Genomic DNA, 26,460 nt, shown 5'->3' with positions numbered 1-26,460 from the left:
AACTTCAAGTGGAACTTTCTTGGGTGGAAACAGCGACTCTAAAATTTAGAAATACAAAAAAACCAAACCTAGATTAAACAACTAAATACATTTCTGGAATCAGTGGGTTGTTTGTGATGTGTTAGTGTGCAAAACAGGACAAAATCAGTCCCTATGTATGAGAAAACCAAAGTCTGTTCCATGGCCGTTCCTAGCTGCACTGCGCAGACTCCTGGGCAAGGTTTCTGAAGTATTCTGAGTAAAGCACTTGCAACACCTTTAAAAATTCTGGTTAAGCTACTCTAGATACCACTGCATTTTTTTTTCTACTTTTTAAATTCTATTACCTGTTCCTAGCAGATGGAGAACCCTTGAGGTCCTATTGATACTGATACAAACTATCAAGCGGAGCACTCTCTGATATACAAGTGAAAGTACCAACTACCTGAAAAGTCAGCTAAGTCAAAGAGAGCAAATACCTACAAATAGTTCTTTTCAAAAGGAAGTTTTCAGCAGATGAAATAATTTGGGCATGGATCTGAAAAAATATGTAGAATGTTACATAAAAAGAGGTGCTACTGAGTTGAATTGACAGGCAAAATCAAACTTTAAAGGAATGAATTCAAGAAGTATTAAAACCTGATACTGCAAATAAATTTTCTGGTTTATATTAAACAATCTAAGTGATTGTTTAGTTGTTTGTCATCTTTATTTCTCAATACCGGAATCAGTAGCTGAAAGTTTATGTTAGTTGGCAATAAACTAAACTCTGTGAAATTCCCCAACTCAAGACTTTCGAGTCAAAATCAGTTGCTCTATGGAAGAATACAACAAGCAATATTTTTACCTGAATACTCTTCCAGTCTCCTACAATTTGTGACCTGGGGACTTCTGACGGCATGGGACACTTCTATATATAGCTCTCAAGTCTCTCTCACGACCATGTCTAGTATACCCTTGTAACAGTCACAGACATTTTGCATCTCCAACAGCCTATGGCAAGCAGTTCCAGTGCCTAACTACATGCTATGCAAAAAAACACGTCCTCTTCTTTGCTCTGACCCTCCCACCTTCTAGCTTCATTTGCTATCGCCTTCCTGTTATCGTGGAATAAGCAGTGAACAATCAGTCCCTACTGATCCTCTCAGGATTTTATAGATTTCCATTTATCTCACCTGCTTCATTTTTTTCCTAGTGTGGACATCTCTCTCTACAGATGTTTGTACAAAGCTGTGCCAGACTTTTATAATTTCTCTCTTCCTTCCCTGAACCATTACAGGTTCCCATATACACTCTTTGAAATGAGTGACCCCAGGGTAGCATACAGTATTCAAGATGTAGGTGTGCACTATTAATTAATGGTAAGAGCTGTGAGAAGTTGGGTGCTAGGGTTGCGTTGCCTTACCCTGAAAGGGGAACGATGATGACAAAGATGCTAATGGTCCTCCAGGCTGACTTTGGAATCAGTTCTGCTAATACACTCTTTAGACTTTGATGTAAAAGCAAGATAAATTACATGATATTCGCAGGTGACACTGACCAGAGGATGACTACGGACCGCCAATGAGACATGGCTGGAAAAGGCTGGTCAGTTGTAGGTACATCAGATTGAAATGTTCTCAGTTGTTAATTAACACCATTGCCCAGCGGACTGAAAAGATTCAGGCGAAATACTGTGTAAATTCCAATCGCTTTCATGTTCAAGAATGATTAATTTAAGCTGGTCAGGTACAGAGTGGAGTCTTACGCAAGCAGAATGGGTCTCATGAAAGATTTTAAAAGTATGGCCTGCACTTGAAAAGAGACGGAATCTGCAAAACTATGGATGTTTATTAAAAAGGGGGAATTAAGCTGGTGAAAAATATTGTTACAATATAAATGGATATAAATTGAATATGAATAAATGTATATGATATACTGGGAGAATGTTTCTAACTATCAGAGGAAAGAGTCTTTAGATGTCTTTCCCATTTTGCTAGAGTGGGGAAAAGAACGTAAATTGTTTCAAGATGGAATGTCTTAAGTTTATGGAAGGGAAGGCTAAAAAGGACACAAAGGATACGGTTAAGGCAGAATGGCTCCCATGGGAAAATAAGTATTTATGAGAAATAACTGGGGTGTCAAGGGCACGGTAAAGACCCTGGTGGCAAGAAGAGGAAGGAGAAAGATACCAAACTTCGAGTGAGAGAAGGTGAGAGGTTCAGGTACTAGGATTTCAGATGTGTTTTTTTCAGAAGATAACAGATATGAACAGAAAAAAAAAGATGTTACATCTGCTTTTGAGGAAGCTGCAGGCGCGTTAAAGAAGGATTTGGGTCATCAAGGCCCCTGCTATACATAAAGGTGTGAGAAGGCAGCATCTAGGGCATCACATCCCCTCCCGGGCAGCATGTGGGTGTGGGAAGAAGCGAGCAGCCCGGAGTGCAGGGCGATCAGGCAGAGGAAGCCGCTGGGCTGCGCCTGCAATCGGTGCGTTGCCCCTTTAATTGTGTCCCCAGCCCTCGGGCGTCTCTGTCCAACGCCCACGTCAGCAAATACCTTTTGTTTCTCTCACGTTCGGGCTTCCAGGGCTCGGGGCTGCGGGACCAGCGCGTCGCCTTCAGCCACCGCGAGCCCCGACGCGGGGCCGGGGACCCCGCATCCACCGCCCGCTCGCCTCGCCTCGGCGGCAGCCGCCCGCAGGACCCAGCCGGTGAGTGGCGGCTCTAGCACGCCGGCAGGCCAGACAGGGCGTTGGGATTTGGGGGCGGAAACGGTCCCGGAGCGAGCCTTGCTGCGAGGGGCAGCGAGGGACAGCGAGGGACGTCCCCGGGCTCCGCAGTCTCCGAGGGCGCCGGGGCCCGTGTGCGACGGCCCGCTGGCAGCTGCCCCTCGGAGGCGATCGTTACTCGGGCTGCACAGCGTCCTACGCGGGCGCCATTTGCAGCCCCGGGCGCGGCTGTGAGGAGCCAGGCGCGGCAACAAAGGGCTGCGCGGGAGTAGGAGCGGGCGGCGGGTGCGCGGCGAGAGGGGCCGCGCAAGGGGGCGGCTGGGGCGCTGCCAGCGCGGGGAGGCTGCGGGCAGCCGGGGCGGGAGCGGCTCGGGCCACGCCGGGCGCCCGGCACCGGGCGGCGGCAGCGTGGCGGCGAGCTCCCGCGGAGCCGGCGGAGCGGCAGCCGGGGCTCCGCTAACGCGGGCGGCTCCGGGCTGCACGCCCGGCCCGGCCCGGCCCGGCCCGGCGGAGGGGGAGCACGCAGCCGCCCGGAGCGCTGGCGGGCGCCGGTGCCGCGGTCCCGGCGGCGGGAGCGGGGGCGGCAGCCCGCGAAGGCAGGAGGCGCCTCCGCGCTTTGGCGGGCGGGTCCGGCGCCGTCGGGCGTCCCGGGCTCCCGATAGTCGAGCGACCAATTCGGCCGGGCGTGCGGGTGAGTGACGGCGGCCTCCGCCAATGCCGGGGGAGCCCGGGCCGGGAGGGCTGCGGCCGCCGGGGCTCTGCCGCCGAGTCCCATTTCTGGTCCCTTCGGCGGCGAGGGCTTGAGCCCGGCCGGAGCGGGGCGATGCGGTAACGTCGGCTCAAGGCACGGACACGGTCCTCAGCCGCAGCTGCTGGAGCGCTCCTCGTCTCGTTGGCGAATGTCTGAAGGCTGTGCAGCTGCCAGCGGGTTGCACACATCCTGTCCTGCATCCTTAGGAAGGAGATGCTCTAGCTGTAGCACACACATCTCCGCCAAATAACATGTACTGATTTGGCTTTTTCATCACTCTGTTCTTTTTCCAAGAAGAAAATATGGTTGTGCATATTGTAATTTAAATATATTTATAGATTTAAATAAATGAGATTATTTGTAAAGATGTCTGTAAAATTGGGTCTGACGTCTTTGGCTGAGTTGCACGACGCTGAAGTCAAGAGCCTAATTATTTTCGTTATTTTTTAGAGCGACGCTTCATTTCATCTTTTCTGGAATGGAGATTTCTTCTCACCAGTTTCACCTCTTGCAGCAACTAAATGAGCAGCGCAGGCAAGACTTATTCTGTGACTGCAATATCCTGGTTGAGGGAAAAGTCTTTAAAGCACATCGCAATGTGCTGTTTGCCAGCAGCGGCTATTTCAAAATGCTCCTCTCGCAGAGCTCAAAGGAGACGAGTCAGCCGACGACAGCTACTTTCCAGGCATTTTCTCCTGACACGTTTACAGTTATTCTAGATTTTGTGTATTCAGGCAAACTGTCTCTCACTGGTCAGAATGTCATCGAAGTCATGTCAGCTGCTAGCTATCTGCAGATGACCGATGTTATCAGTGTGTGTAAAACGTTCATTAAGTCATCGCTGGACATCAGTGAGAAGGAGAAGGATCGCTACTTCAGTCTGTCAGACAAAGATGTAAATTCAAACGGCGTGGACCGATCCTGCTTGTACAGCGCAGGCTGGAGGGCAGAAAGCAGCCCCCCACATTCGCACTTAAGTCCAGACCAAGGGACGTGTATGATGGGTGGAAACGCTTGGAGCAATTTCAGCTACTATCCGACTTCTCAAAGAAATGCCCAGCAGCAGCTGTCCAAACATGAGCAACGGCAGGATTCCATCAAGAAATCCCGGCACCTGGGACTGCAGCAACCTTCTGACATTCCTCACTATAAATCAAGCAAACTGGAGGACAGGGCTGCCGAGCCCGCTGGCCATATCGCTCAGTCTGAGGAGCAGGTTCAGATTGAAACAGAAGTTGAGTCTCCTCACGTGGGATACCAGTACGGCCAAGGGTCTGACGTGATACCGAGGAGTTTGGCTGTGTCACAGCAGGAGCACGAATCACCCCGTTCTTCTAGTAAATCGAAGTCTTCAAAAGCAGACGAGCAGTACGCGAGCATGCCCTCCATTCTAGGCGTCATGGGAAGCTGGGCTGAAGGTAAGAGTTAGTTTTAATGCTGTAGATGCACAGTCATCTGTGAATCGTCTGTTCTGTGAGAAAATGTACTTTTCTGAATGAGTGTACAGTTGCCAAAAAGACATCTGTATTGTCCAGAAATGTAAGTTTGGAAAGTTTAACTCTTATTTTTTAATAATTGTGAATGATTGAAGTACCTGATTTATTAAAACTAGCCTATCAAAATACACAATCTTTAGTGTCTCTACAGCTTCATCTTGCAAATTTAAGTCGTGATCTTTTGGGATATTTTTAAGCTCATTTTAATATAGCTAACGGTCCATTCCTTTTCCTTTGTTGCACTCCTGTGTAATTTACAGGAAAACACAAGATCTTTGTGCTTGAAAAGACCTATGATAATATTTTTCTTAATAAAAGTGATTTGCTATTCTGCTCATAGAATGCCTTTTCCTAGAACATTACATGACTAGACATGTTATGACTTAATTTTTTTAATCACATTATTTTCTAACAGATGATCTGCCCAGGATGAGGTTCAAGTGCCCATTCTGCACTCATGTGGTGAAAAGAAAAGCAGACCTAAAGCGTCACCTTCGCTGTCATACAGGAGAGCGCCCTTACCCTTGTGAGGCATGTGGGAAAAGATTTAGCAGGCTAGATCACCTAAGTAGCCATTTTCGAACAGTATGTATTTTTAGTAACTGCATGATTTGTTTAATGTGTGAATCTGTCTCAGTATAATTAAACACAGTACAAGTGTATCGGGTTGATATATTGACTCCCGTAAAGAAGAGGTAATAGAAAATTAATCTGGTTTTGTTGAAGTCAATTTGAAGCATAATTTGTATGAAAGGGGATGAATTTCTTTGTTAATTGACGTCTCGCAAAGGTACTGCTCTATGCAAGTCCTGTAGTAGAGCTTAAGTGGGCAATTACAGCGCCTGTGATGGGTTCATTTTTAACGTTTGATGACTGTCTCTCAAAATGAGTTAACGCTACCATTTGACGCTACTCCAGCCCTACTTTTTGTCACCTTAAAAAACGCTTCTTTGTGGATACATTATCAAATTTGTTCATTTCGATTTTCCCAGATTCATCAGGCTTGTAAGCCTATCTGCAGAAAGTGTAAACGCCACGTGACGGAGCTAACAGGACAAGTGGTGCAGGAGGGGACAAGACGTTACAGACTCTGTAATGAGTGTTTGGCTGAAGCTGGCATAGACAGTATTCGCATTGACTTGGAGGCTGAAGCACCCCTTGAATTTCCACAAGATGGGGATAAGGATTCCAGGTGGCACTATGGGGAAGACAACAGATCCGATGTGGAGATTGTGGAGGATGGGTCAACCGACTTGGTCATTCAGCAAGTTGATGACAGTGAGGATGAAGCAGACGAAAAGGAAGTAAAACCAAATATTAGGTAGTTGCAAGACAAGAATTAGGAATTCTGTGTAAGAGGGAGAATGTACTGTCTTGACCATAAGCCCTCCACCAGCCTGTTGTTAATCGTACAGAGACGTACTGGTTTCTCTTGAACAGGTCCAGACTTGCATGTATTTATGGACATGCCATTGAGTCAGTTCTGAGTTTTGTTATCAGAATACCCATACTTTGCTTCATTAGAAAGAATCCATCCTTAAATGAAATAACGGATGAACAAGGACACTGAAGTACTACATGGATAACTTTTTATAGTAGACAATGGGTCACTTCTCAAAACCTCTTTCAAGGGAGTGAGGTCTAAATACTTTAAAAAAAAAAAAAGTCACACAGCACTATAAATTGCCCACTTTTTAAACTTCTAGAGATGTGGGTTTGGTATGTAATATCATCTGGCGATAAACAAAGTATAAATACCCCACACACCAGAATATAACGAAAACCTCTCTTCAGTATTCAGAAACGAAGATAATCTTCCACAGAATTTCATGAAGTCTTCATAATATGATAAAGAAAAAAGGCAGCTAATTAAGAAAAAGCATATAGAAATGTTTTAGCACATTCGTCTGGAAAAAGCACTTTCTTGTAAAATTTATTAGAATAAGGAGAATCTTTAGCAGATCATTCAAGACCTATTTCTTTACAAGAAAATAAACACATGAATGCTAGTCCTAGTCAACCCATCAGAGATAAAATGATTACAAATATGGATCATTAATTGATGCCAATAGATGTTTTATTCATTCTGAAAATTGGGAACTCAGACTGGGTATGTTTTAATAAGCACTAGTAAAATACTCTCTTTTTTTTTTTAAACCTCTCAAAAGTGCCAGACTGACGTGACTGGTAGCCCTGCATCCACAGCATTGCCAATGGCAGTGTCAGCTTCTCCATGCCAACGTGAAGGAAACAATCCTTACAAGGGTACTTTAGCTGTTGTTTTCTCTCTTTGTCCCCCATTTTATTTGCCAATAACAGTGGCAGAACAATTTGTACAGTATATATACTATATCATTAGAAATGGAACTGATGAGATTTTACATCTGAAACCATTGACTATTGTTTGTATTGACCTGTACTCAATTTAAACTGATGAGTTTTAAGATGGAGTCATTATCAATTTCTATATTCCCAAAGTCATTTGATCACCAAGAGAACATACTTTAACCTTTTTCAGTCTGTACTATATGCCAGTGAGAACAAGATGTACTGGAAGTTCTAGACATCATATTTGTGTCATTTTACCTACAATTAGTCTACAAGAGATGAGATACCTAATGGTGAAGAAAGTTTACTTCTATAACAAAATAAGCCACTTTGTTTTGTTACTTAGTGAGTTTATCTTAACCAGCACTGTAAACAGGACAGGAGCAGAAGTGTGCTCCTGGGGTGCTTTTACTCCGCATTTTTTTGGACAGACCTGAGTATTAATACAGTCTTCATCCTGTGATCATTGAACACAATGGGTATAGGCTTAGAAAACTTTTTTTTTTTCTTTTTTACAACTTTGTAAGCATGTTTGGCTGAAACCCGGGATTAATTACAGAACAATCCCATATATATACTATATAATCTCTTTCCCAGGGACAGCTAAAAAGTCACTATTTTATTTTTATTTGTGTAAAAACTGTATAGCCTTGTTAGTATCATCATTACCAGAGAGTGCAGCATTTTCATTCCAGGCTGCAGATGGCCAGCCTACAGGTCTCTTAAATGACAGCTCAAGCGCTTCCTACTAAGTCCACAGTGTAAGCATTAAGCGCCCTTCCCCTCAAACGTGCCAGGCTGTCAAGAAGCAGCCTGCTTCTATGTTCTAAGGAGACGAGAAGTGGTATTTTATTGTTCCTACAAAAATTATCGTCCATTGGCTTAGGCTTGGGGAAGGGGGTGGAAGGGGGGAACTTACAGAACTTTTTGATGACCCATATGAAAACATCTTTTCCAAACAAGACTTACACTTGCCTCTATTTTATGTTACACTCTGGTCAGCAGTCCACAAAATGAACTTGATGTGAAAACAGCTGGTTAATTTCTTGGAGCTTATTACTCCTAAAATGCGTATTATTAAATGGTTAAGAAATATTCCTGAGCAACCTTAACTAAATCAAATATAGAACAAAGAAATATATAAAAGAATATGGAATGACTTTGATCAAATTTCAAGAGAAAATGCTTGCTGAAATCAAATTTAATAGATTTTTCCGTTTCCCTTTACATTAAACAGTATGCGCAATAAATTCTAGGTATCGGTGCCTGCTGTCCCAGAATACAAAGTGGCTGGGATTAGTCTGTGTGTGTGTTTGGGGATGGATTAAGGGGAGGGGAAAATAAAGTGTCACTGTAGGCCTGAAATCTTAACTGCCAACTGTAAAGGTGAGACTATTAAGTGTTTCTGTATACTTGGGGGCGTTTTTAGAAGCAAAGGGATTTTTAGATCAATAAATACTCAATCTAATTAGATACCATAAATCCAAGAATACTGAGGACCAGATGCTTCAGAAAAAGATGTGGCTATAAATGGGCAAATAGGCCAATCTATCCATATGAAGACATTTACTTTTTAAATATAGGCAGATTAATTGTTGATTTGCCTGGCAAATAAGGGTTTTTACTGTTTTTATATGTTATTGTTATTCTCAGTAGCATAACTAGATATCTGTAGTCATTTTAAAAGTATCTGATTAAGCTTGGAGTTTTAGCTCAAGACTGCGATTCCCACAGGTCAATTATGTTTTGTATTTTAAAAAGGCTACCATTTTTACATTTGTTGCCTTAATTTCAGTTGTTGTTCCCTTATTTTTGTATTGCAAGACGAGATAAATGTTAAGTGCCTTCTATTTTCTACGTCCTTCATTTTACATAGCCAGTCATGTATTTTGCTTGTTTTTCTCTTAACTGAAAGTAATCCTATTTGTTTTCTTTTCACCTCCTTGCATTGCTTCTGATGACTGTCTTCGTATTTCTGTTAGGATCACATACCACTCATCAGCAGAAGGAACATTTTCTTTCTTTTCAAGGAGGAAAGTAAAGACCATATAGGGTTGTTCCCACAGAGTTTAATTTACCTTACAATAACTGATTTGAATGTGTTGCCAGGTCACAAGTAGGACACTTGGTTTTATCTTTAAATGCTAGAGAAGGCTGTATAGAACTGTATTGACTTCTGCTAATATCGATCCATTCAGATTCCATTTCTGTGCTGCCTCTGTACATCCAAATCACAGCTTGAGAGTTTTAAATTGTAGTGCGGTATTGGAACGGGCTGTTCAGAAAGCACCCTCAGAGATGGTTGTCCTCGAAGGTGTTCAAGACTTGGCTAGACAAAGCCATGGCTGATCTGATCTTGGTGCTGGCCTTCTTCCTGTGGGAGGTGAGACTACAGACATTCACAGCTCGCCTATGACCAACACTTCTATGATTCCTCTCAAATTGGTTTTTGCTTTTTTTAAATTATTTTTTTCTTGTACTTTTTTCATCTTCATGTTGCTTTGAATGCTCTTAAATACTACTTCTTAATGCATGGTTTGATTATTCACTGGTTTTCAGTACATCATTCTCTTGTCTGCTTTTCCATTCCCTGTTTCATCTAACATTGGAGGGACGTCCACTTCAAGAGACAATCCTCTTGTATACCTCTGCTTTCTGTGCAATCCTAATGTCTTTGTCCTTTTCTCTCCTCTGTCCGTCCTTTGTCACTGAAAGCCTGCCTCTTAGGGACATGGTTTAGTGGTGGACTTGGCAGTGCTAGGTTAACGGTTGGACTTGATGATCTTAAAGGGCTTTTCCAACCTAAACAATTCTATGATTCTGTGATTCTTTTTGCTTGGCTTGTTTATCATTGTGTTCACAAAACCACAGTCAAGAGTGAAGACATAGATTCATTATCCTCTGCTTAGTGTCTCACCTTTAACTATCCTTATTTTCTGACAACTATCTTGCCATCCTTTCCAAGGCTGAAACACTGAATTAAAAAACATTTCTCTTTCCCCCTTTTCAGGTATTTCTGACAGAATTCTACCTGCCACATAAACCTATGACTTGTGTGGTACTTGATTAGTTTTTCTCCTTCACATCATATCCCACTTTTTTGTTTTCCATTAAATTATCTAAACTTCCGTATTTACTATCTCAAAAAATGACACTTGTCCTTATCTTAAAGGTTCAACTGTTGGTTTGGTTTTGGTTGGGGTTTTTTTTTCCAAATTAATAAAAAAAGCAGACCCCAAAACCCCCCCTCAGAATGCATCTCCCTTTCCAACCTTTTGGTATATATTCTACTCCAGTTCTAAAGAACTGAGATGAAAAAAAAAAAAAAAGCAAAAATACTGATTTAGTGTGAGCTTTGAAAATATCTGTAAACCCACAGATTGCTAGCGGAGGACTGACACTGACTGCTACATGTATCATCCTTCCTTTACTCCTGGCTCTTCAGAAGAAATACTCCATCCTTCAGAGTTCTGGGATCCCTCTCAATTTTTCAGTAACTTAGAAAAAAAAAAAAAATCTCTGTTGGATATGAAATATGGAATATACTACATTCCTTCCCTGAAGCATCTGGTCGCTGTCAGAGGTTATCCCATTACCTAGCCATGCCAATGTCTACTTTTCTTACATTTTGGTCTCTCAGTCTGCAGAAATACATGGCTTTGAACTTCAGATAGCCTACACAGGGGCTAATAGCACTATCTTCAGCCCCATTTATTATTTACATGGACCTTAATTTAGCTGAAAAATGCCTGACCTACCATCTGGCTACAGCTGAGTCAATGACTGTGCCCAGATCCCAGGATCCCTCTCTGACAATCATTAGCATCTGTCAGCATAACAACAATGCTATATAGCTGAATGTCTATCTAAAACCTTAACTGCTGAGGGCTAGCAGAGTCGAGATTTGCATTGAGGATTACAGCTAAACTAAACTTGTTTAGTTGAATTTATCCTAAAAAAAGGCTTTTTAAAATTATATTTTAATCAAAGCCTTGAGGCTAAAGATAGCAGCAGTCAGACTGGAATAAGCACACGCGTTTAGGCTTTCTTTAAGGAGTTTACAAATTCATAAGGAACTACTTCAGTGGACTGCTGAGGCCAGTATCTATGTGATCTGGTCAAGCTGGCACTGGGGACTTCTAACCATTTGCAAGGTAGAGAAATGTAAATTATAATCCAAAAAGAGTCCAAATAGTTAATTCTGTATTCCTTTTATTGTTTCTACATGAATAAGTACAGCAGAATTGTAAGAGTAGTTCAATATTCTAGTACAGGCATTCCAACACTCGCTTCTTGAATTTTCTGGAACATCTCAGGAAAGTCAGAAGTTAATTAGAAGGTTACTATTAGTTGGAAGGCAACATGTATGAGAATGAAATAGAAGGAAATTTCTCTAATTCTGGCCAAAAGGTTGGGTTTTGAAGAAAAGGATCTTATAATCATCCAGTCCTTGCCTCGAGACCTCCTGTGTACTTTTCCCGTTAGGTATAAATCTTTACCAACAGTCTGTATGTCTGTTGAGTGATGGGTGTAATTTGATAAGCTACTAAGAAAAGCTTATACCACCATTTAGTTAAATATTTTGTATACTGTTTAACTTAAAAAACCTCCCACATTGGAGTTAGCATAACCTTTCATCATATTTAACTCTTGAAATGCAGAGAGGCATCTTATTTGATGCATCAAAAATTTTAAACGTAGTAGCAACACAGAACAAAAATTTTTGTAAGGAAAAACTAGGAGGAGTGGCAGGAAAAAGATTTCCATATCTTGGCTTAGCTGTTGTACTAAATTAAACACTAATGAAGTTCTCTGCTACACCCCGACCTGACACTTTTTACTGTGCAAATGGGAACTGTTTTTTTTACCGTGTTCTAACTGAGCCTGCTTTGAGGAGGGGACTGTACCAGATGACCTGCAGAGGTTCCTTCTCAAAACTATTCAATGATCTCAAGGAACAAGATTGAAAGTGTCTCATCTTCTATCAGACACAAGATTGAAAGTGTCTTGTCTTCTAACGGGCATCCTGATTTGATTTTCCACACAGAAGGGAAAAAAAGGACAACCTGTCGTATTGCACTCCGACTTGCAGTACTTTGGTTTAGGATTATCTCCATTGTTTGAATACAAAACTTCCCTGTTATAAAAATCCTGCTATACTGAGTAACATAATATATCCTACGCCACAGAACTACAGATATTTCCCATTCAGACGGCGCCTTCCTTCCACGTACAAAGATATCTAGACTGGCCTTTAACAATAGCAATGCATTGTCTGCGGTAAGGTAGTGGGCCTCCCGGGCAGCATGTGGGTGTGGGAAGAGGCGAGCAGCCCGGAGCGCAGGGCGATCAGGCAGAGGAAGCCGCTGGGCTGCGCCTGCAATCGGTGCGTTGCCCCTTTAATTGTGTCCCCAGCCCTCGGGCGTCTCTGTCCAACGCCCACGTCAGCAAATACCTTTTGTTTCTCTCACGTTCGGGCTTCCAGGGCTCGGGGCTGCGGGACCAGCGCGTCGCCTTCAGCCACCGCGAGCCCCGACGCGGGGCCGGGGACCCCGCATCCACCGCCCGCTCGCCTCGCCTCGGCGGCAGCCGCCCGCAGGACCCAGCCGGTGAGTGGCGGTTGTGCTGTACACCGACAGGTCGGACGGGGCGTCGGGCCTGAAGGCGGCTAGGAGCGGGCTGCTGCGGGGACGTCCCGGGGCTCCGCAGTCTCCGAGAGCGCCAGGGCCCGTGTGCGACGGCCCGCTGGCAGCTGCCCCTCGGAGGCGATCGTTACTCGGGCTGCTACGCGGGCGCCATTTGCAGCCCCGGGCGCGGCAACAAAGGGCTGCGCGGGAGTAGGAGCGGGCGGCGGGTGCGCGGCGAGAGGGGCCGCGCAAGGGGGCGGCTGGGGCGCTGCCAGCGCGGGGAGGCTGCGGGCAGCCGGGGCGGGAGCGGCTCGGGCCACGCCGGGCGCCCGGCACCGGGCGGCGGCAGCGTGGCGGCGAGCTCCCGCGGATCCGGCGGAGCGGCAGCCGGGGCTCCGCTAACGCGGGCGGCTCCGGGCTGCACGCCCGGCCCGGCCCGGCCCGGCGGAGGGGGAGCACGCAGCCGCCCGGAGCGCTGGCGGGCGCCGGTGCCGCGGTCCCGGCGGCGGGAGCGGGGGCGGCAGCCCGCGAAGGCAGGAGGCGCCTCCGCGCTTTGGCGGGCGGGTCCGGCGCCGTCGGGCGTCCCGGGCTCCCGATAGTCGAGCGACCAATTCGGCCGGGCGTGCGGGTGAGTGACGGCGGCCTCCGCCAATGCCGGGGGAGCCCGGGCCGGGAGGGCTGCGGCCGCCGGGGCTCTGCCGCCGCCTTCATGCGCGGCCCTGATGCGCTCTGGCAGGGGCTGTGCCCACAGCGAACTCGCTTAAGGCGCGGAGTCGCCCGTCAGCGTAGCACTCCCCACGGCGGAAGGGCCGAGTTCTTTTTCCTCAGTCTGTGAACCGTTCACGTCGTCGTCGATGTAATCTTAATTCTTCTAGGATATGCAGTAATCCTGCTGAGGCATCTTTTCACCTCTTTTAGAGTTGTTGAGTTTCTTCTCTCATGTTGTTATGCGGCGTTGGGGCTGCAGGGAGGTTGGAGATATATTGGGAATGTGGCAACATGCATGATGTTCATGTTTTTAAAAATAGAGCTCAGCTCTTTAAAATAGGATTCAGCAACATTATACTTGTTTTTTTTACTTTAGAGCAAGCCTTCGTCTTACTCCCTGACTGGAATGGAGATTTCTTCCCACCAGTTTCACCTCCTCGAGCAGCTAAACGAACAACGGAAGCAAGACTTGTTCTGTGACTGCAGTATCCTGGTGGAGGGAAAGGTCTTTAAAGCACATCGCAATGTGCTGTTTGCCAGCAGCGGCTATTTCAAAATGCTCCTCTCGCAGAGCTCGAAGGAGACGAGTCAGCCGACAATAGCTACTTTTGAGGTCTTCTCTCCAGAGACATTTATGGTTATCCTGGACTTCGTGTATTCGGGCATATTGTCTTTAACCGGTCAAAATGTGATCGAAGTCATGTCAGCTGCTAGCTATCTGCAGATGACAGATATTCTTAATGTCTGTAAGACATTCATCAAGTCCTCACTGGATATTAACGAAAAGGAAAAGGATCATTACCTCAGCCTTTCGGCCAAAAGTACAAAGAGTGAACCTGCCCATCCATCTCTTTATCGGTCAAGAAGGAAAGCAAAGAGCAACCCCAGGCGTTCCTATTCGACCCCGGATGAAAAGGCTAATACGGTGAATGAAAATTCCTGGAGTAGTTACAGCAGCTACCTGTCCTCACAGGTGATTCTTCAGCGGGCAGAAACACAGCTATCGAAGAGAGGCAGAAAACAGGGCTCAACGAGAAAGCGCCGAAAGCACCTCGGACTGTCACAGACCCGTGATTTTGTGCAGTGTAAATCGAGCAAGGCTGAGCGGGCCAGCGGAGGTTGCAGCGCGTCAGATTCCAGCCACATCTCTCGGGTTAGAGAGGAGGTTGAACTTGATGCCGAGAACAATGTTGATCACGATGATTACAGATATAATCACGAATCGGAAGTGATACCGAAGAGGTGGTCTGTTGCTCAGCTAGAACAAGAACTTTCAAGAACTCCTGAGTTCATGGAATTAAAGGCAGAGGAACTGTACACCTCAATGCCCACAATTTTAGGTGTAATGAGTAGTTGGAACGAAGGTAAAAAATATATATGGTTTTGCAAAGTTTGTCTTTATTTGGAAGAATTCAGATGATCTTTTGGAGAGAATTTGTATGGCTGCATGAAACCCAAAATGATGCCTAGACTTGCAGATTATTTTCTTGATCTACTTGATTATAGTGCCTAACAGAATGAGAGACTTTGAAGCCAGAACAGGGCATGAGAATTGGAATCAGAGAGCTTGACTCAGGTATTCTGTAAAGTTAAAACAATACATGCCAGATTATTTGGACCCAAGTGGAGTTTAAGGAAGCCTCAAGAGCTGTAATTGACTTGGGGACCTGAAGGACTGAATTTCTCTTGTCAGCTCCCCAATACCTGGCAGTAATAGAGGCATTCAACCTAAATCCAACCTAAGTCCTTCACAAGAGAAGGTCCTGTCACTGGCGGGATGCTGCATTTCCCGTGAGGTCCAAACCAGCCCCAACTTCATGACTCTTTGGCCACACTACATAAAGCACCTAAGCTCTTGATGGACTGACAGCATATGCCTGAGATGGTGGAATAAAGTTGACAAGTGTATTCTTAAGTGCATTCCTGTGGAAACTAATGTACCTATAGTTTATTATAATCGCATATTTTTAAGACTTTCGGCATCCCAGTATATTACATAGAGATTATAAATGTCAAAGCTATGAACTGTTAGCTGACAGAAGAGTCAGATATGATGACTATATATAATAGCTATGTATTTATGATCATCTGTATGTCTAAAAAAATACCCTGAGTAAGAAAGAATACACTATCAAATGGCTGTTTAATGTGTTCAATAAGAAATATTGGGTTTGGGGGATTATATTTTGGGATTTTTCCTATTTAGTGACAGACCAGAGGAAAAATGAACGGCTGCTTATTTAAGCTGAAAAGTAATCAAACTACTACATAAAGAGAGACTACTGCCGTTTGACATTTTACCTGTGTTTCTCTGTAACAGATGACCTACCTCGGATGCGATTCAAATGCCCCTTCTGTACGCACACAGTGAAACGACGCGCAGACCTGAAGCGACATCTTCGGTGTCACACAGGGGAGCGACCGTACCCGTGCGAAGTGTGTGGGAAAAGGTTCACCCGACTAGAGCATTTACGTAACCACTTCCAAACGGTACGCCACTTCCATCGGGGAGTCAGCCTAGCAAAAAACCACAAGATGTCATTGGTACCAGCTGTTCGGTCATTTCCAGAACTAATACCAGAAAAGCTTCCTAGCTGCACATCAACGTTAATTATTCATTAATTGGCAAATTGTATTTTAAATTTCATTTTTTAGAATGATTCAGTGAATTTTCTTTTTCTAAAAAATAAATAAATTTAAAAGTCTGCTTTTGGATGAACACTGACATTTTCAAATTTTAAATCTCTTTAGATACATCAAGCTGGCAAACTGATCTGCAGAAAATGCAAGCGTCACGTAACTGAACTAACAGGATGTGTTGTTCAGCAAGGAACAAGACGCTACAGACTGTGCCATAAGTGTCTAGCAGAAGCTAATTTTGACAGCATCCCTGACGATTTAGATGCAGAACATTCTCCTGTCTCCTCCACGGGAAACAAACGTTCCAAATGGGCTTTGGAAGAGGAACAGAAATCAGATGAAGAGACAATGGAGGAGGAACCATATAATTTGGTTGTCCGACACGTTAATGATGATGCTGCAGATGACGTAGATGAAAAGGTGAAACCAAATCTTAGGTAGACATATTTGTGTATTTGTTACTGTTGTATTCAAGATTAAATTACTTGTGTCCTACCAACTAATGCTGGTTTATTACTTTCATTAAAATTACATATTGCTAAAAATCTATTATGAGAAGCAAAATATGGACTACAAACAAGTTGTTTTGTACTTACAGCCATGCAACAGTGTAACTGCTTCTAAATATCATCCAGAAAGTACTTATTATCTGGAAACTATTTAGAAGAATTGGTTTCTATTTCATCAAAGACTTGCTCAGAGCTCCTGTTCATAATGAAAGTGTGAACCAATTTACAGTTCTACAACGATTCCATATTATATAGATTTTTAAAAAGCAAATAGTGGTAATTTGCTTTGAAAAAGTCTTACTAAAGCAAGCAGCTAAGAAATGTAGAACACATTTTTGTTGACACTGTAATTAACATGTATATACACTTCAGAAACTTCAGAAGAGTAAAGAAAACAAGCAGAATTCTTCCTGCTGAAGAACCTATTTATGAGAGCTGTTTTCTGAGTGAGCTTACTGCATCTTACAGTTCAGAAAAGCGTGATTAGTTTTAAAGAGTACACACAGCCATACAGAGTAGAATAACGAACAGAGCATCTGTAGTGCACTTGGATAGCATGAGTTTGCCTTTCAGATATGCAGTGGTTTTGTACTGTGAATTTTAAAGAAAGATACACTAACATGGTTCCAAGCAAATAAAAGTGCAATCACTGGAAGTACAGTTGTCAGGTTTTTTCCATTTTTTTTCAGGACTGGTGCAAGATTTGCTTAAACTCCTGTCTATCTTATGCTAAGATAATAAAAAGGACAAGTCCCTTTAATTTCAGTGGGACACTTGTGACTTAGATCATGGAGCTACTTTAGAAAGGCTTTCCTGCTCATATAAATTTAGGATGCTTAACGGCTGCTTGACAGTCAGCACAAAAACATTTGTTTATAAGGACAACTTCCCTTAGAGTTTAAGCAACCTTTGTAATTCTGGAGTCTCTTCAGCTTTTTTAGTAATCGTATTTTTTTCCCCAGTCATTTGGGTCAGAGAACCTCCACTTGCTAGAGAAACTGAAAATGCTCAGTGCTAAAATGATAAAAAAAAAAAAATCTCAGGGAGAATGTTTAGAAGAAACATTCTGCCTGAGAGCAGAGAATGGCACTCCCAGTAGGTACCCTTGATAAAGAGCCACTGTTTGGTCTCCTGTCTCATTTTATGCTATGTTTCCTTTCCCGTTAGCAGAATCTGTAGCCTGAGGTTACTGCCAAGCAAGCAAAAATTCCCTGTAGAGAATTTGAGAACAGCCATATTGAGTCACATCAAGGTTCTCCCTGTCTCCAATAGCTGCCATTAACAGACACCTAGGGAAAAGTGAGAACAGGGCAAGCCTGTATAATTATTCCCTAATGCTCTCCCAAACTCCAGCCATTTTCAGTTTAGGGTATCCTCTTAACTCCGGATTTGTACATTTAGTAACCACCAATGCATGTCTTTTCCAAGCACTTCACCACTCTACCCTTAAACTCATCTAAACTTCTTGCATCAATAGTAAGTATCCTTTGGCAAATGCCTCCACAAGCCCAGTGTGCCCTGTGAGTCCCATCTCCTTTGACTCTGGCTCGTAGAACAGCCACTACCGCGTCTAGCTGATCCCACAGAGATGCATACAAACTCACTACAGAACTTGCTCAACTAACAGCAAGAAAAGAAGGGTTTGCAGTTTAAGCATGTTTTTTAATTAACCACTTTCAGGTAATTAATTGTCTCAGTGGGCCTCAGCTCAGTGAGACTACAGCCAGCCATGGGGCTCCTGTAACGCACTGGGAGAACAGGACTTCCAATAAACACACTACTAGCTGAAACCTGTCACTCCCGCAGCTTTGGAAATGGAACAAGGCAAATTTAAGGCCTGTTTTATAGTAAGTACTTAATAAATAGAGAAGAAAAAAAAAGATGACTAACACGTACCTAGTTAATTCCAAATGTTTTTCCAGCAAGTTCCTGTCATCATTTCTAAAAGCGGAGCACCTTACTGAGTTACTACAGCCTGTCACTGATGGTATACACAGAGCATCTCGGCACTTCTACAGAGTTAAATTTTAACTACATAAATTTCTCTTCTCCCATTTTAGAGGGCTGGGGAAAAGGAAAGGACCCCCCCAGCCGCCGTCCTTCAGCCCCGACGCCCACCTCCCCAGCCGTCCCAGCTGCCTCCTCAGGCTCTGTGGAGAACAAAGCCGCCTCAACTCGACGCCTGATTGGCTAACCCCGGTCACCTGACCCAACCAGCCAATGAGGTGTCAAAGCCGCTGCTGAGGGGCGGTAGCCGCGCTCTGCCGCGGTGAGGGGCCGTGGCGGCGGCAGTGCGTGCCCGCCCGTCATAGCTCTCACCTCCCGGTGGGTCCAGGCGGTTTCCGTGGCGAGGGAAGGCCCTGGAACCGTTCATTTCGAGCAGTGTCAGCAGGCGGGCCCAGGCTTCGCTCTCCCTCCACAGCGCTGCTGTGTCCGGCCTGTTGCTGTAGCGGGCATGTGCTGGAACCCTGGGGCTGCTCCTGAGGAGGGAAGAAAACCCAGTGTGTGAAAATCATACTTATTTTCAACTAGGTATATTGTCATTCTTATTTACAAAAAAGTCTGCTCACCTTAGCAGAGAACAAAGCACAAATGTAATTCATTGGTGTTAAAAATCCACTGGCCAAAATTATTCACACACAAATCCATGAATTCTTTCGGTCCAAGTTTTATTTCAGCATTGAAACTTTCTCAAAAAATAAAAGGGATTTTATCCCTCAATCTTCACAATATAGAAATAAAACCAGATCTATTTAAGATGACTTTACAAAAAAATAAAGATGAGACTACCTCCAGAGGTGAGGCACTTGTAGCATTTACAATAAAAAAAGCACATCAGGCCAGTACCGACCGTCCCTTACTCACTGTGCCCCTCTCTCATGTTTAAATAGCAGTGGCAAGTAACGCATGTTTGCTGTCCTATAATTTAAAACAAAACACACTTTTGATTATTTTTTATTAATTTTGATTCAGTGAACTGAAGTCCATAATCCTTTGACATGAAAGGATTGTCTGTATTGTCCTTGCTAAAGGAAGAAATGGAAGCTGATCCGAATCGTCTGCTTTTTCTAAAAGAAGAGAATCAGCTTTTGCAAGACACAGTTGGAAGTGAACCCACAGAGAGTCTGGTGCATCCCCTTCTACCGCAGCAGCAAAGCTGCCTACTTTTTAGAGTGATAATAGTGCTATTAGGATTCCATGGACACAGTCACATGCCTTAGGATTTCATCTGGAAATTTATTTACAGCAATTCAGCACCACCTGCTGGCATGACTTTTTTTTTTTTTAAATAGTCTAGAAGGTGTGGTGGTTTGGTTTTTGAATTGGTATACCTTCTTAGGTGTCCTTTGAACAGTCAGAAATTTTTCTACATTAAATCTGACCCACTGCAGATATTTTGGACCCTTTATATAATATGGAGGAGGGATGTCACCTCAGAATTAGAATATTTAAATCTGCAAATGAAATCATGTCGATGAACATTACTCCTGCCACCCTACAAAAGGTAGTATTTTAGCTAGCAGCTCCACTAATTTCTCTATGTAGTTCATATAGCACCTAACACATGTATCAGCCTTAAGAGCTGACTGCTAGCATTCCTGAGAGACTTTCAACCTCTACAACTCTCTTTCTTCTTCTTAACAACTAGTTCTTTTTTTCCTGGCATGCAGATATTTCTCTGTCTCACCATTCTCAAGTCAAAACAGAGGCTGACGTTCCCCGCAATTACTCCCTTCAATTTATGACTTGAATTGGCCAATTCCTTAGTTACTTCCACCGGGATTACAGTTTTCAAGGGACTTTTGCCAGTCAATGACAAGCATCCACTCGACCACACTTTTCTTGCTTTAAATATCAATGATGACAAAGACTTCCGGCTTTTCGTCTTCACAGATCTGCATTGCCGAGTAAGTTATGGCTTTGACCTCTGTGCCCTAGAGAGAAAAGATACAAAAGCATGGATTTTCTAAATGACATCCCTTGTAGCAGTTCATGATAATACACAGTACTTACCACCTTCTACAAATGCTATCCAGTTTAATAGTTTTTCTCCCCCAAAAGCTGTAACTATATTTGTTCTGATGAATAAGAAAGTTGGGATACTAACGGTAAGGACTTGGCCAGGCCAAATAGTGAATAAGTAACTCTTCCCTTATTTTATTGCCTCTTGAATACTACAAATTCCTCCTCTTACCTCTGACAGAACATCAACATTTGCTATGCTAATACTGACACAGCTAAAGAGCTGGCAGGGAGATAAGGATTTGCTTCTAGCAATTCTTCAGGGGAGAAAAAAAAAGCAGCAAAAACTGACTAAGCAAAAAGCTGTGATAATAGTGTGAAAACCAAACTCATGCACACATTCTGAATGTGGATTGGTTTCCTGTGTTATCAGCATCACAAAAAGGAAGCCAACTGTTGAGTTTTGCTAGTGCTGAGGAAACATCAGATGCTCAGGTCAACAGTTTCAGGAACGCATTCACAAAAAGCAAGCAGAAAGTGAGATCTTCAGTTTAGTGCCTGTGATACCATTCAGACATGTTTATACTTGGATCTCTTGAGAACTTAAGAGGTCTCATTTAAAAGGCACCACACCTCCCCATCCTACCCCTAAAATGTAAAAGATGTACAGATGAACCACTGCATACCTGAGGGTGTTTGGGTAACGAGAACTCTTCTCCCCACCTTTAAAGGCAAAAAGAAGAGAGGTGGTTGGAATTTTGGTAATATTTACCAAATGTTATAATTAGTTTCATTGATGAGCACAGGACAGTGAGATTGTCATTTAAAGCCTTGAAGGAAGAAAAAAAGAAGTCCACAATCCACTTTTTAGAAAGCATCAGTGAACTCCAGCACATCACAGTATTGCAGAGTGCTTACTCTGAAGGCAATATGTGCGTTTTCAGTAAAGATATTCATTACTCAACCGTTCATTTAAGCTCACCCAATTGATCTTATTTTGAATTGCATTCGGTCAATGTAAAGCACTTTCACCTCCTGCAAAGAAAGTGAGAGGAGAAATATGTCAGTAACATCTTCTATCTTCAGGCAGAAATTCCCGGTAAATCCCATTTACAAGGGTTATATTCCACTGTTTAGATGGAATCTAAGACCAGAGAATCTGAGCAGCCTCAAAAGGGATACACTGCTGCTTGGAACACGAAGGCAGCAGAGCTGCCCCTACCATATAATAGCAGCTAATAATTGGTGTTTGTGGTAACAAAGCTTAACAATTTCTTTCTCAAGTCTTTCTACCCTGGTATTTTCAAGTCTCCATGTGTTGTGCTTAAGTGATCTGTTGTGTCCCTTTTTGTCCTAAAGTAACATTGCATTCAGAGCTGGTATTATCAGGGGAATAGCTTCAACCTACAAATGGAAAAAGATCAAAACAGAACACTTACCCTGGGTATAAAGAACTCATTAGCACTGAATTTATACAGCCACTCATCCAGGAAGTGGAAGAGAAGAGACAACATGTCATGTCCTGCATGGTTGAAGCAGAGAAGATAAGTCAGTTGATTGTCTCAGCAAGAACACCCAAACGTTTTTAAGAGTACGTCAGATGTACAGCTTCTGCACTATTAGAAAATTCAGATTAGTGATGCTTAATTAGATTTTAATTAACTGCAACAACACTACATGTAAAGATTCAAAATTTTGCTACCCTTCTCCCTCAGGGTTCATACAGTTCCAATATAAAAAGTCAACGCAGCCTTACCTTCTGCCTCTACCTCTACTGTATCCACAGGTTCCACGGTCTCTGTATCAGTCATGTAGCCAAACATGGCCATAACGCACTGCTCAAATGCTTCTTCCAAAGTGTCTCCCCAGGCATGTAGCCTAAAAAGACATGGGATAATTTACCGGTCTGTAACGAAAAAAAATAATCCCAAAGTAATATACAGGTCAGCAATCAGAACACGAGAATTAATGCAGAGGAAGTGAATGAACAAAAATACTTGCTTTTCTATACCTATGCATTTGGGCAGATTACAGAGATTTTCCTTCTTGCGGTTTGTGAGAAGAGTTTCTTGGGAGAATATGGAAATTAAATGTTTTACCAGTCAACAAGAAAGTTCTTTCCTAATACGGCTAATTGATGTCTATAAACATGAACTACTCAGAAGAAATTTGGTTTAAGAGGAAGAGATTAAAAGGAGATTTCAAAAGACATTTCCAAATGAGAGAGGCTTAATCAGAAGCACCATAGGAATATTGCATTAGAAAAGAAACCAAACACGTGGCTCTGTGCTCTCCCAAGAGTAGAAACAAAATTGACCATCAAAAAACCCAGTGTGTGACATTTCATAGTTCCATAAGGGGTACATCTGCAACCAGTCTTCGACAGTTACTCCAGACTTAAAGCAGTGTAAGAAATAATCAGTTTGTCATACTGAGAAATCCCAGCTGCCATACTTACTGCACATCTGCTGTGTGATCCAGATCTGAGGGGGAAGGAAAAAGAAACGGCATGACATCACCAAACATATTTAAAGAATGAGGATTAAAAAAAAGAAAATCAGATATTGTTGTTAGAACAAGAACCTTTTGCATTCATTTTCAGATGTGAAACAGTGATAATCTGTTTTGTAGTATATTAGAATAAGTTAGCACAGGTGAAATCTTGGATTATTTCTGCCAAGCAGAAAACCAGTGTTTAATGTAATTATGTCAGTGCCCTACGTGTACAGCACTGTGTGCAAGGTATGGCTGTTGTAACACAACAGGCTTCTACAAGTTAACTGCAATAAAAAGAAACTTTAACCAGGAGTAAAGAGTTTTTGCTGAAGTCTGCAGGACTGAAAATTATTCATGCAGAGGATGAGATTTGCAAGTATTTCCAGCTCAGTGAAGAAATATACCTGTCCACACCCAAAAACACCCATTATGCAAAAAAAGAGAATTAAAAAAAAAAAGTATGTAATACAAAATAGCAGGCAATCTTCACTAATAAGGTAGGATTAACATCCCAAGCATGTATCAAGTTTTACATGAACATCATTTATACTCATTCAGAGGAATGAGAGAAATGCAAAATATACCAGGTTGGCAGAAACAGAGCTAACTTAGGATATAAAATAAATGCTACACCATGATCACTCTAACTGAAAGATTGTTCTAATGCTGTTTAGATCATTCACACACTATTAATGGATTCTCAACAACGGTCTCTAAAGCAAACAAATTCCAGTGGATGTAAAAGAAGAGTAAAACCTCTTCCAGTTATGGAAACAGCATGACTATTGTAATATGTCACCATATTTCTGCACTGCTATCAAATAAAGATCTGAATGCATCCTAAAATATGTATTCTAACAGAGTAATAGATGCTGTCCCTCCAGACAGACACCACTGAAATAGAAAACAGTCAGACACTGAATAGTCTCCTGCAAACACCTTAAGCTAGCCCTTGGGCTGCCACCCACTCGCTTGACATGTTCTTAGAAGACATTCCAGGGGTGGGGATAGGGCGAGATAATGATCTTTAAGTAGCGCATGTAGGAGAAAAAACACCACACAGACGACCAACACACTCTTGAATGTCTCTTCCTATATAAGAGAGGTAGAAAAATGTCCTGCCTTGCTAAGAAATAGCTTGAAAGGGGAAAGTTTTCAAGGTGAAACTTAACTAATTTATTTCTATCATGATTTCTTTAGCACCCGTAACAAGAAACGCATTTATCTGTGATAAAGAAAATTGTAGATATCTCATCTCTATTAATTCAACTACAGACGCATCCCACAGTCTAAACACGTACGATACCAGCATATTAAGAAACCCCACATGTGCCTAAAAAGCATATCCTGCTATCTTCCTTCCCCTCCCTCCCCCTCACGATTGCACTGTCACACATACGCTGCATCAGGACAGCGTTAAAAATACTCACATTCATATTTCTTATTAAGCGGTGGGTACTTGGCTTTGATAGCCTTCTGCTCCTCCGTCAGGTTGTAGTCCCTCTCATCGGCTGCCATAGCTGCTGGGCTTGAGCAACACTCACTCACTTCCTGGTGGTAGGAAACATGGCGATCTCCGCGAGTGCTTCAACCCTGCCCGGCTTCCCATGTGATGCTGCGGTAGAAAAGGGAGAATTGCCTCTCAGTTCGGTTTTTTACTTGGTATCAGTTTGGTAACACTTGTACACAGGCTCAGGTGTTCGAAACAAGATACTAAATGCATGTCATTTAAGTTGTTTGCTGTTAAAACTGTCACTGGGAGATGAGGGAAGTTCAGAGTTCAATCCTACACCACTTGCCTCATTAACCGATACGAGTTACGTTCAGCCAGTGAAGCCAAGGGATTACAGTCCTTACAGAAAGCGTTATATTTGGCCTCTTCTGGGAAGAACCATGTTTCTTCCTCCTTGTTGTGTACACCACCAAGCATTTCATTCATCCTCAAATAACAAAATACAGTAATAATGAAAAATAATGAAAACAGCTGTAAAGTGAATTAAACTTTCATGCTTCAGGTAACTACTACTAAATTTTACAGCTGAGGGTACTCAGCCCACTGGTACATTACACAGCAAGCTGAAATATGCATTGCCTCCAAACACCTAGATGTGACCTTACACATGATTTTTCTTTAGGAAAAAAAGTCTAGTTTTCTCTTAGGACAGAGATTGTACTTCAGCCTTCTATCTAAACCAATGAACTGATCAAATCCCCATTTAAAAGTCTAACTCTCAGTCCAGATCTTAGTAGTTGCTGTTTCATGCAAGCTTTCATTTGTAAATCTAACAGACACAAATTGTAGAACCTGATTAACTTCAGGCTAATTAATTTTCCTCAGACAAGACCTCTCCAGATTTCCAGATATAGTAACCATTCTCACTCTTTTTTTGTGCATTATAAGATTCATCCGCAGCTGAGCCCAAGACTTCCCCAAATAATGCAAATGATAGATTTATAGATAGCACATAACATCATCAAGACTACTTTTAAACAGGAGTGGTTCTTATTCCAAGGCTTAGAAACTGGACTACACAGGATTTCCAGTTTCTATTTTCAGGTAAGCGTCTAGGTATGTTGCAAAGAGAAGTCTGAAATTGAGAAGCCAGTGCTCCTCTTAGGGAATAAACCCAGATGAACACGCATTTTGATGTTAAGCTTGTTAAGGCTTGACTGCGGACGGTCAGATCCACGACTGATCACCCCCGGTTACCCACAGCAGGCCGATCAGAACCAGCTACACACTAAGGAGGGCTGTCTGTAAAGCTCACCACTGCACTGAACTAGGGAAAAAGGCTAGTTATTGGTGATTACAGACAATTAATAACCCAAGAGCAAGCTGAGGATACTCCAAAGGTGTCTGGGCAGCCCTGTGAGGAGGGAAGGCCGTGAGGGCCGGGCCTCGGTCCCACACACGCACCAGTCCAGTCCGGTCCGGTCCCGACACGGTCTGCCCACAGCTGTGGCGACCGGAAGAACCCGCGGCCGCAGCCACGGGCCTTCCCGCTCCCCAACCGGGGCCTCACCCAAGAGACACCCCCGGCCGCGCCCGCAGCAAACCTGGCCCTCAGCGCGGGGCGCTGCCGCTTTAAGAGTGAGCGAGGGGCGCGCGCCGCCCTCCCCTTCCTCTCCGGAAAATGGCGGCTCCCAGGGGAGCTTCAGCAGCGCCCTCCTCCCCCCGCCTGTCTTCCCGGCCGCCCTCCCACGTGACCGCCGAGCGCGCTCGCCTGCCCCGTTTCCCCGCCCCGTGCCTCTC

The 26,460-nt window shown here is 43.5% G+C and overlaps 2 protein-coding genes across 11 annotated transcripts; one reads left to right on the top strand and one right to left on the bottom strand.

Annotated features, from left to right (window-relative positions):
• Nucleotides 1-2,594: 2,594 nt before the first annotated feature.
• Nucleotides 2,595-16,850, top strand: ZBTB8A (zinc finger and BTB domain containing 8A). 3 transcript variants are annotated; one of them, XM_050909825.1, is made up of 4 exons: nucleotides 2,595-2,671; nucleotides 13,976-14,963; nucleotides 15,920-16,089; nucleotides 16,351-16,850. In XM_050909825.1, the coding sequence occupies exons 2-4, from the start codon at nucleotides 14,006-14,008 to the stop codon at nucleotides 16,678-16,680; spliced, it is 1,458 nt and encodes a 485-aa protein (XP_050765782.1). In that variant the 5' UTR covers nucleotides 2,595-2,671; nucleotides 13,976-14,005; the 3' UTR covers nucleotides 16,681-16,850. The 3 variants fall into 3 exon arrangements, with proteins under 3 accessions (XP_050765782.1, XP_050765780.1, XP_050765781.1); XM_050909823.1 differs by lacking the exons at nucleotides 13,976-14,963; nucleotides 15,920-16,089; nucleotides 16,351-16,850 and adding exons at nucleotides 3,891-4,858; nucleotides 5,352-5,521; nucleotides 5,929-6,999 and having other exon boundaries at nucleotides 2,644-2,671; XM_050909824.1 differs by lacking the exon at nucleotides 2,595-2,671 and adding an exon at nucleotides 12,797-12,873.
• Nucleotides 16,851-19,396: 2,546 nt separating this feature from the next.
• On the bottom strand, nucleotides 19,397-26,327 carry ZBTB8OS (zinc finger and BTB domain containing 8 opposite strand). 8 transcript variants are annotated; one of them, XM_050910008.1, is made up of 8 exons: nucleotides 26,265-26,327; nucleotides 24,638-24,822; nucleotides 23,170-23,194; nucleotides 22,468-22,589; nucleotides 22,151-22,233; nucleotides 21,694-21,746; nucleotides 21,398-21,434; nucleotides 19,397-20,683 (listed from the first exon to the last, which is right to left on the bottom strand). In XM_050910008.1, the coding sequence occupies exons 2-8, from the start codon at nucleotides 24,723-24,725 to the stop codon at nucleotides 20,597-20,599; spliced, it is 495 nt and encodes a 164-aa protein (XP_050765965.1). In that variant the 5' UTR covers nucleotides 24,726-24,822; nucleotides 26,265-26,327; the 3' UTR covers nucleotides 19,397-20,596. The 8 variants fall into 8 exon arrangements, with proteins under 8 accessions (XP_050765965.1, XP_050765964.1, XP_050765967.1 ...); XM_050910007.1 differs by lacking the exon at nucleotides 26,265-26,327 and adding an exon at nucleotides 26,125-26,237; XM_050910010.1 differs by lacking the exons at nucleotides 23,170-23,194; nucleotides 26,265-26,327 and having other exon boundaries at nucleotides 24,634-24,781.
• Between the last annotated feature and the right edge of the window lie 133 nt (nucleotides 26,328-26,460).

Source organism: Gymnogyps californianus, chromosome 22 (assembly GCF_018139145.2).
Source record: "Gymnogyps californianus isolate 813 chromosome 22, ASM1813914v2, whole genome shotgun sequence".
NCBI classification, from domain to species: Eukaryota; Metazoa; Chordata; class Aves; order Accipitriformes; family Cathartidae; genus Gymnogyps; species Gymnogyps californianus.
This window is presented reverse-complemented; position numbering and strand designations above follow the sequence as displayed.